The sequence below is a fragment of the Gracilinanus agilis genome, chromosome 3 (assembly GCF_016433145.1).
Source record: "Gracilinanus agilis isolate LMUSP501 chromosome 3, AgileGrace, whole genome shotgun sequence".
NCBI classification, from domain to species: Eukaryota; Metazoa; Chordata; class Mammalia; order Didelphimorphia; family Didelphidae; genus Gracilinanus; species Gracilinanus agilis.
Genome location: NC_058132.1, coordinates 344,572,501 through 344,583,635, shown reverse-complemented (window position 1 = coordinate 344,583,635; position 11,135 = coordinate 344,572,501). Strand labels below are relative to the sequence as shown.

Sequence of the window (11,135 nt, the reverse complement as noted above, 5' to 3'; positions counted from 1 at the left end):
CTCCTCCTCCTCCTCCTCCTTCTCCTTCTCCTCCTCCTCCTCCTCCTTCTTCTCCTTCTCCTCCTCCTCCTCCTCCTTCTCTTCTTCTTTCTCCTCCTCTTCTTCTTCCTCCTCATTTCTGTCTCTTTCTTCCCCGTCTCTTTGTCTCTCACTTTCCCTCTGTCTGTCTTCATCTCTTTTTTCTCTGTGTCTCTCCCAGTTTCTCTCTCCTCTTTTCTTTCTCTCTTCTCTTCCGTCTCCCTTTTCTTTCCCCTTTCCCTCCTTCTTCTACTTCTGTGTCTCACAGGGAGTATTATTAATTTCTAAATTTAAATTTGCTTTCAAAAATCTCCAATACTGTTCCCCCTTGAACTAAGAATAAAAGTGATTTTCACCACATCACTCAGGATAGGATAGTTCACCTTTGGAGACCAGATGAACTGGTAGTAATGGAATTTATCTGGAGTTGAAAATACAGCAAAGGAAAAGACAATGATAGCTACCTGAGTTTTTCCTCACTGGGAGAGTAGTTTACCACTAAGGCTCTGGTTCCTGCACTGTGAGAAACACATAGGGCAGCTAAGTGTCTGTAAAATGCTGGGGTTTCAATTCATGATATATGTGGGAGATACTGTGGTAGAGCCAGTTAAGTGACCTTGAGATCAGAACTCCTGGCTTTGACTCCTGGCTACACTACTTTCTCACTCAGAACTTTGGGGTCATTTACTTGTCCAAATTTCAGTTTCCTTATCTGTAAAATAGGTACAATAATATTTATGCTACCCACAATGAACATTTATTGTAAAGACCAAGTAAAACAATGCCTTTTGTAAATTTAGGATTCAATGCAAAGGCAAGTGACTTTGAATCCCACCTTAGACTCATACTAGTTTTGTGACAAGTCCTCTAAGAAGAAAATGCTTTGCAAATTTTAAAGTCATAGGCCTGTTATATATTATTATTGCTCACATTGTTATAATTGTTTATTCATTACTAATGTAGCATATATATCTGGACCTGATTCACGGATATGTTTTACTTATATTCATACTAATTATTAATTTAGTTTATACGACAGTATATGCAATACAGATAGGTGTATAGAGATAGAGAAATAAAGCTATAGTTATTAGAGAGATAGAGATATAGAAATATGATAGAAATATAGGCAGAGATAAAGAGATAGACAAATGATAGCTATAGATATACAATCAATAGACAGAGATATGATAGAAAGTGCTATAGCTATATGGATAAAGTGAAAGCAATAGACATAGGATAGAATTATAGCTATATGGATAAATAGATGATAGAGATAGACATATAGAGATATGATTGATACATATAGATATGTAGAGATGATTGATATAGATATCAAAATCAATTTGATATAGATATCACTGGACCTGTGATTTCTTCAGGTTCGGGAGCTCTCCACGAAGAATCAGACATCACTAAGAGGGTAAATGATTTGCCCTTGGACACAGTGCAGTCCTAGGAGTCAATCTCAGCCCTTCATGACAGCTTCCAATCCTCTTTACCACATTGCCTCTCAAAGCACACCATATAAATGGGAGTTATCAATCAACAGTATTAAGTACATACTATATATTGGGTAATGTGGGATACTGAAAATACAAGTATAACATTAAGTCAGTCCCTCCTGGAGATGGGAGGTCTTCAGTTCAAATCTGATCTGGGACACTTCCTAGTTTTGTGACCCTGGGCAAGTCCCTTAACTCCCATTCTCTAGCTCTTACTGTTCTTCTGCCTGTTTTTTTTTCTTTTTTTTTTTTTTTAAGATAGTCCTTGCCCTCAAGGAGTTTATATTCTACAGCATCTTGGATGCTAATTTTAAGTCCCTGGTTTATACCTATCACATCATTTTTTTCTGAGTCATTTTCCCCATCTGTCACTCCAGGAGAAAATGTCACAATAGCATTAGCCTTGGTAAAGTGTAATTAAGAAGACTAATGTGTTATTAAAAAGCATATTATGAACCCCAAATTTAAACATAAACTCTTTTAAGGGTATACAACTCTGTATTATATGTGATGCTCTTCTCAACAGTAGAGCTAGCCATTAGTTGACTGTAAGAGTATTTTGCTAAATGTATTCAGGTGTTCTGATTCACAGAACAATACAGAATGTTATGTGTGGGTTCTCAAAATGTGCCCTTAGTACCATAATGTAATGGAATTTTAGAACAAGTGGTGCCCCAAAGCTGTAACTGTAAATAAAGCCTTCTCATCCAAGACTGAGACCTCAGAGATACAGTGTTTTTATGTAATACCACAGAGTGAGTTGATTGCAAAGCCTGAATCAGAAGTCAAATCTTTGGAGATCCCAGGCCAAATGCTTCATCCGCAAGGGGACGATTCAAAATTTTTCTCAGTTATATGACTTAGTACCTCATCTATATGTTATGTTTCCTGCTATGTTCACAGACATTGAGAGTGCTAGAATTACTTTGCTTCTGGGGGAGATAATTCTCATTACCTGTTTGGAAGCAAAAAGCTTGCCCTGGTACTTATTAATCACAGTGTAACCACCTGGCACCTGACGATCTTCATACCAGGCAACAGGTACCAGGAAATCTCTAGGGTTAGCCAGGCCATTGGCTCCTGAAATGGAAAGAGACAAATAGCAGTTACATCTTAAATTTCATCTAGATGTTTCCTTGAGTAGAAGGTTACTTTAAAATTATTTTATGTTTTAAATATTTTATTGCATTTACTATTTTATATATTTAAAATAGATTATTATTATTTTCTGTTTCTTATATTGCCATATTAGCCAATGAATCTTTTCCTTTTTCCTACCCAAGAGTCATCCTATATGACAACTAGTAATTTTTTTAGAGAAAAAATAAAGTTGGTCCTACTGATCAATATATTGAAAATGTCCAAAAATATGCGAAATGTGTAATACCTGTGGACCTCCCATCTCCAACAAGGAATGGGTAGGGGTATTAACATTCCTCTTGATCTTTATAATTTTGTTACATTTACTTTTGATTTTTTGGTGTTTCGTTTGTTTTTCTTTCAATTTATATGGTTGTAGTTACTGTATACCTTGTATTCTTGGCCATGCTTATTTCACTCTTTATCAATTCATATAGATATTCCCATGTTTTTCTGTATTCCTCATACATATCATTTCTTATAGCACAGTAGTATTCCATTACATGAATGCACCAAAATTTGTTTGGACATTCCCCTTTTGATGAGCATTAACTTTGTTTCCAATTCTTAGCTATTACAAAAAGTGCTGCTATAAATATTTTGGAGTATATGGAGACTTTGTTCTTTTTTACTTTACTTTTCTCAGGGTATAAGCCCTATAATGGCCATAATGGAATCTCTGGTTCAAATAATATGAACATTTTACTTACATGTTATGGAAAATTTCTAACATTTCAAAATTAATTGTACCATTCACAACTCCACTGACGATGTACTAGTGTGTTTATCTTCCCATGACCTCTTCATCATTGACTATTACCATTTTTGGTCATTTTTGTCAGTTTTCAGTGTCTCATAAAACCTCAATGTTGTTTTGCTTTGTATTTCTCCTATTTGTGATTTGGAGATTTTTTTCCCACATGGTTGTGAATACTTTGCAGTTCTTTTGAGGATTATTTGCTTAGTCCATTTATTTAATGGAGAATGACTCAGTAGTTTTTATTAATTGTTTACATATCTTCAATACCAAACTCTTATCAGAGAAATTTGATACAGAGATTTTCTTTTCTCATTTAACCACTTTTCTCTTTGTCCTAAACCCATTAATGTTACCTGTGAAGAAGCTTGCAGTTATCTCTTTTATCTTTGGTAACTGCTTCAATCTTTTATTTGGTTAGGAATACATCCCTAACTCATAACTGTGAGAGCTATATGATCTATTTTCTTTTCTAATTTTAAAAATTATATTATTTTAAATATTAAGGTCATGTGTCCATTTGGAATGTGATTCAGGGTGTGGTACAAGCTGTTGGTCTAATCTTAATTTTTGTCAGACAGCTTTCCATGTGGTGCAGAGATATATGTATATTCTTTTGCTATGCCATTTAGAAGAATCCTTAAGTCTATTAACTAGTTTCTCCAGAGATTTGTTCAGTTCCATATTTTCCCTTTTGTTTATCTTTTTGTTAGACTTATACCAAACTTATAGAGGGAAATTGAAGACTCTTGTTATTATTCAGTTACTTTCTATGTCTTTTTAAAGATCAGATTCCTTTATGAATCTGGATGCTAAGGCATTTGAAGCATATAAGTTTATTAAGGATATCGGTTTATTATTTCTAGTTCCTTTCAGCATATTATAGTTTTCTTGTTTATCTCCTTTTATTTTTTTGGAATGGATGTTTTTGCTTTGTCTAATAGAATGATAGCAACTCCTGCTTTTATGGATTCACTTGATGCAGAGTAAAAAATTTTCTCCATTCCCTGTTTCATTTTGTGTGTCTTTATTTTTTAAATGTATTTCTTATAAGTGACAGATCATAGAGTTTTGTTTTATTATGCAATCTGTCCCTCTTTTTTGTTTTATTGGATAATTTAAACCATACTCATAAGCGATAGATTTGTGTTTCCCTGTCTCTCTTAAATTTTTTTGTTATAATTTTTCCCTCTTGCTATAAATACAATATCATGTCCTATTTTTTTAAAGGTGGTCCTATTCCCACTGGTTCTCTTCTCCTCCTCCATCCCTGATTCTCATTTATTCCCTCTTTCAAGTTTTTGGTTATTAGTTCCTCTATGCTACTTTTATTTGGTTACATATTTCTTGTCCTACTTTTTTCCTCTCAGTTATTCAAATAAATCCTCCTTCCTTTCCCCTTCAATTAGACCTATCCTTTAGTTTTTTGGTTTTTGTTTTTTTAAACCCTTACCTTCCGTCTTGGAGTCAATACTGTGTATTGGCTCCAAGGCAGAAGAGTGGTAAGGGTAGGCAATGGGGGTCAAGTGACTTGCCCAGGGTCACACAGCTGGGAAGTGTCTGAGGCCAGATTTGTATCCTTTAGTTTTTAATTTTTTATTTTGTGCACCCCTTTCCAAAAAGAATTTTTCTCACTCTCTTCATTGGCCACTTTCTTTTCCTTGTTACGATTAAAGTAGTTATAGATGGATATAGATAGAAGTATTAATATTTTAATTAAAGCCATGTTGGTAAAATAAAGAAAGACTCATGCCTGCTAAGATCTAATTCAAATCGCCCACCATTACCTCCTGCCCACCTGGCTGCCTCATAGGAAAGAGCCCTCCACTAATGACATCAGGAGTCTTATACTGTTCTCTACTTCCTGTCTACCTGTATTACAAGAGGAATCATGGGAAATGTAGTTTCCAAGTCCCCTAAACATCCCCAGGAAGTTTATGTCATATATTTAAATATTTAAAACTCAAATGAACCCCAAATAACCCTCAAAAGAACCCCCCAAATTCCAAATAACACATCCTGTTTGTTTCATATAATCAAAGACTCCAAGGTATTCATTCTAGCTCTCTCTCGGTTCTTTTTGCTATTGCCTTGTAGAGTTTACCCCAAGGATTCCCTTTTCCCATAATTCCTCATTCTCAGAGCAATGTCAGTTTTAATAGGTGTCATCATGTATACTGCCTCATATTGGGACTCCCTTCCCCACCCCTGCAATGATCTATACTTTCTCTTTTTGACTTTTTTCTCCAACATTTTCCTAGAAATCTCCTCCCTGCATCAGTGATCTTCTGCTCCTCCAGTTGCCAGTTTCTCTCAGGGCTTCCAACTCTGCCTCACCTTCTAGGACAAGTAGCTTTTCAGGCTTCAAATCCCAGAAGCCTCATCCAGTATAAGATCCTCATCTCTCTTCACCAGTAGTAGCATTCATCAGTGGAAACTTCTCCCACCTCCAAAATAAGAAATCTTTCCTTTCCCCATTTTTTCATTTTTACTCGTTTCTTCCTTGCCTCTCTCCTCTGAGACCACAAAGGTCACTTTTCCCTCCCAACTAGCTCTTGATTAGAAACCATTGCATCACTCACTCTTCTATATTCCCTTGTTCTACTCTCCTCCTTTCATATGTTTTCCCAGGTTGCAATGTAGTCCCACAAAACAAACATTAACTTGTAGGCAAGGTGTCACCAGATTTTTCAATAAGTTCCATCTATTCACCTCTTCATCTTTGCCTCTTCCAGATTTCTGCCTTCACCCCTGTCTCCTTGTGTGCATTTAGAAAGAAATCTCTTCCTAGTCTTTTTATTGTCACTGTTGCTGTCTGAATTTATTTACTCTTTCTGCCACTCTGATGCCTAGGGTTTTTGATAAGCAAATAATCTCTTCAGTTCTAAAAATGTTCAGTTCACTTCTAAAAATGTTTCAAATTCTTCTCTATTATTGAATGTCCATCTTTTGTCCTGTATATTTAAGCTCAGATTTGCACATTTAAGCTCAGAGATAGACCATCCCAGGCTGATCCAAAGCTCTTCAGGATATATTAGTCCATCCTTCATCCTCTTTCTAGTAGGTACAGAATAATTTTTAATCCTTCAAATTTTCTTTCCTATGTATTTGAAGGTTTTTTTTCTCTTGATGGTTTGCAGAACTTTTTGTTTCTGAATTGAATTAAAAAAAACAAACAAACTTTACCTTCCATCTTAGAATCAATACTAAGTATTTATTCCAAGGCAGAAGAGTGGTAAGGGCTAGGCAATGGGGGGTTAAGTGACTTGCCCAGGATCATACAGCTAGGAAGAGTATGAGATCATATTTGAACTCATGGTATGACACACAATCTCTAAAAGTTTTGCCATCACTGTTACAGCGAATGCTCATATGAAGAAGCTCCCTCTCCTAATGCAGGTTGGCACCTTTTTACAACTTAGAGCTTTGAAGAGTTGCCTGACGCATTGCAAGGTTAAATAACATGCCCAATGTTACAAAGCCATTGTGTGTGTGTTAAAGGCAAAACTTGAACTTGAGTCTTCATGGATTCAAGGCTGTTTCTCTATCTACTATATCATGCTGTCAGATAAGAATACAAATACGTACATATGCATACATAAATGTATATACATATATATATATATATATATATATAGCTCAAATCTATTCTAGTCCTATACCAAGCCTTATAGCAATGAATTCTCATGTCAAGCATCTATTTCTTTATCCTCTAATACCACTCCAGGCATTGTATGTAGTAGTTGAACATAAAGAACCTATATTCTAGGGAAGAATAAGGGAAATGGGAATTTAAATTAAGAAGTGAGCGGTAAAGGGTATATAGTTTTCCTATTATTCTTAAGACCCCATTGAGTGATATTTAGAGATATGAAATAAGTCTTTACCAATAGGTCCCAGGTCAGGCAACTCAAAGTGGACTCCATAGACCTCTAGGATGTAGCCTCTGGTCTCCTCAAATATATCCACACTGAACCTCATTCCTCTCTGGAAAAGGAAGCAGACATTAGGATTGCCTATAAAAATCATATCCACTTTGACAAAGAGACCTCCAACAGCCCCCAAATTAAAAAATCAAAGGTCATGTTTATCAAATAGGCCCTCAGCTTAGTCATGAACTGAATTTGTGATCATACTTGTATTTCCAGACAATCTTAGGATAAGAGGATTGTAGAGGAAACACCTCAAATATACCTCACCCCTCGATAACCAGCTCATTCAGGGCAGCTAGATAGCACAGTGAATAGAGTGCCAGCTCTGGTATCAAGAGGTCCTAGTTCACATATGGCCTCAGATACTTCCTAGGGGTATGACTCTATGCAAATCTTTTAACCCACCTACCAAACCCTTATTGCATTTCTTTCTTGGAATTCATATTAAGGCAGAAGATAAGAGTTAAAAAAACCAAAAAACAACCAATCCCCAAGCCCTGTCTTGATTATTAAGCAGTCCCACGGACTCACTATCTCCCATGCCATAGAGTGTATCACCTCCATTGCATCCCCTTCTTCCTTTTCCATTTCTTGCTCAGGGAGAGATAATCAAGCCAACATCACCATGGCTACTGTAAAGTAAGTGACAATCTACTCCCCTATGGCTCTACTAAGGATATCTGGGATTCTGAGTCTTGGGCCACCCTGGCCAAAGCTCCAGTTCCAGGCTACCATTCTCTGGTGCCTCATCCCATTAACGCCAGCCCCATCTTTCTGGTATCATGATCCAACTCTGTCCTAAACTTCCATTGAACCCTTTAGAACCCCTATTCTATTCTATTGTTAACTTGCCTTTCCTATTAGACATTTCCTGTGAATATATTTTGTATGGAATTTCCTACGCACATATTGTTTCCAACCACCTCACTATAGTCTATGTGGACAAAGGCTTTGCATTTTGTCTTTGTATCCCCAGCACCTAGTCCAGTGCCTGACACACAGGAGAACTTTTCAAAAAATGCTTGTTCGGATTAATTGAATCTCAACTCTAGTCCATTCTCTGCCCGGCCTAGGTGAAGCCAAGACAACTTCTTCAGGCTGGATTCAATGAGGTTTGAATCAAAATACAAAACTTTATCCCTCTCTGAATCTCAGTTTTCTCCTCTGTAAAATGAAGGGCTTAGACCAGATAGTCTCTAAGGTTCTTTCCAGCCATTATATTCTATGGCTTTTATGGTCAGAACTGTGGAATTCTCCAGATAACCTAGCATAAGGAAGACTGCTGAAAGTTGTCAGAAGAAATAATCAATGTGACAAGAGGAAGAGATGACTAATAGGGTTCTGGTGAATTTATAGCTAGAATTTTGGTAGGGAAATAAACTTTATTTTATTTTATTTTTTAAAAAAACCCTTAACTTCTGTCTTGGAGTCAATACTGTGTATTGGCTCCAAGGCAGAAGAGTGGGTAAGGGCTAGGCAGTGGGGGTTAAGTGACTTGCCAAATTTGAATCCAGGACTTCCCATCTTCAGGGCTGGCTCTCAATCCACTGAGCCACCCAGGTGCCCCTGGGAAATAAACTTTAAAAGGACTGAAACATTTAACAATTTTGCTAAGTTGAGGGTGAATCAGGTATAGTAGGTAGCTCAGAGGACAGAAAATCAGGACTAAAGTTGAGACATCCTGAGTTCAAATCTGACTTTAGATAATTTCTAGCTGTGTGACCCTGGGCAAGTCACTCAACCCCAGTTGCCTAGCCTTCACCACTCTTGTGCCTTGGAGTCAATTCTAAGACAGAATGTAAGGATTTATTTTTTTAAAAAAGGAAAAGCTATGCTACCAAGATTTAGACCTATAATCTTGCCTAGATTGATCAAGTTAACCAACTTGGACAAAATCAAGAAGATTGGGAGTTTGAGGAGAATGAGTTGGAAAGGAATTAAGGAGGAGCTAAAGAGGAGCAACCAATTAGGGCAGAACAAGCTTAATTCCATATAACTAATTATATTGTCTGTATTAGATGGATTAGATTTCTGTAAACCCTATAACTTTCTCCTTTGGTTTGTTTGCGCCTGTATTTTTCTCTATAGTGTTTTGTTTTTAAATAAAAAAATCTCTTACATTCTGTCTTAGACTCAATACTAAGTTATTGGTTCTAGGAAAGAGCAGTAAGGGATAGTCAACTAAAGTTAAGTGACTTGCCAGGGTCACCCAGCTAGGAAGTGTCTGAGGTCAAATTGAAACCCAGAACCTCCCATCTCTAGGCCTGGCACTCTGTCCACTGAGCCACCCAGCTGACCCTCCTGTAGTGTCTTAAAGTAACTACTCATCAATGGAAAGAATTTTGTTTTGTGGTTCTATCCTATTTTGAAATGAAGCTGTGGGAGTTGTGCTTGTATATGCATATGTGTCAAAAATCAAAATTTTTTTTTTCTTCCTCAATAAGGATAGGAGGTGATGGGGAGAGAAAGTAAATGCTTACTGTTTGATAGATTGATAAAAACATTTATTAAGTGAGGGACAGCAAAGATGGCTCAATGGATAGAGGATCACATCTAGAGATAGGAGGTCCTGAGTTTAGATCTGACTTCAGACAACTCCTAGCTATGTGACCCTGGGCAAGTGACTTACTGTTCTGTCTTGGAACTGATACCTTTTATTGATTTTAAGACAGAAGGTAAGGTTTACAGGAAAAAATTAAAAACAAATATTTATTAAGTCTTTTCTAATTAGCAGTTATGAATCCAAACACAGATAAAGTCCCTGCCCTCAAGAAGCTAAGGTGGATGGAGTCGGGAGAAGACAAAATATAAAAGGGCTCTGAAAAACTGTTTGGGAGAAGTGGAAAAGATTGGAGAGTCAGGAGCAGAAGGTGGAGCAAACGATTTTAGAATATCAGACTTATAACAATAACAAATCAAGCTGGAGGCTGGAAGGAGCTGGCCCTGTTGGCCCATAGACTTTTCGGCATCTCTCAGTCCTTCTCTCCAGCTCCCAGAGTTGGTGTCGAACCTTTGATACACTAGTAAATGGAGAGCAAGTAGGTAGCACAGTGGATAGAACTCCAGGACACACACACACACACACACACACACGCATTATAGAGACAGATAGATAGTATATGAAGTATAGTACACTATACTAAGTATATATGTGTATGTATATGAGATTTAGACTATTTACATACATGTATATATATATATCCATGGAGATAAATATGTATATCTCATATTTATACACATATATATTTATTATAGTATATTATATTTTGTATATTAAGGATCAATTCTAATAAGAAGGTCAGGGTTTTAAAAAATCCCAGTAAATGCTTAGGATCCCTCGTCAACTCATGAGCAGACCATGATAATAGCCTTCTCGTGGCTCGGCCACTTTCAAGTCTCTCCTCACTCCAATCCATCATAAGCCACGGAAGTGATGCCACATTCCTACTCAACAGACTTCCAGTGGTTTCTATTGCCTCTAGGAGCAAATACAAAATGCTCTGTTTGGCATTCAAAGCCCTTCCTAACCTAGTCCTCTGCTACCTTTCTGATCTTCCACTTTATTCCCCAACGTGTATTTTCAGTCCAGTGACAAGGACTTCTTAGTATTCTTGAATCTAGGCATTTCCTTTGACTGTCCCACATTCCTTGACTATTCTCCCTATTCTTCTCTGCTCTAAGACTCCCTGGCTTCCTTTCAGTTAGCAAATCCCACTTTCCAAAGGATCTTTGGATTGTCCCCAACTCCACTTAATTCCAGTGCCTTCCATCTGGTAATTATTT

At 36.9% G+C, this 11,135-nt stretch overlaps 1 protein-coding gene across 1 annotated transcript in view; it reads right to left on the bottom strand.

The window, feature by feature from the left end:
* HGD (homogentisate 1,2-dioxygenase) overlaps nt 1-11,135 on the bottom strand; it is an 85,694-nt gene that overhangs the window by 24,049 nt on the left and 50,510 nt on the right. The window contains exons 9-10 of the mRNA XM_044670071.1: nt 7,308-7,407; nt 2,479-2,603 (exon numbers count right to left, since the gene is read on the bottom strand). Of these exons, the coding sequence (XP_044526006.1) occupies nt 2,479-2,603; nt 7,308-7,407 (225 nt within the window). The remainder of the gene's footprint in view (nt 1-2,478; nt 2,604-7,307; nt 7,408-11,135) is intronic.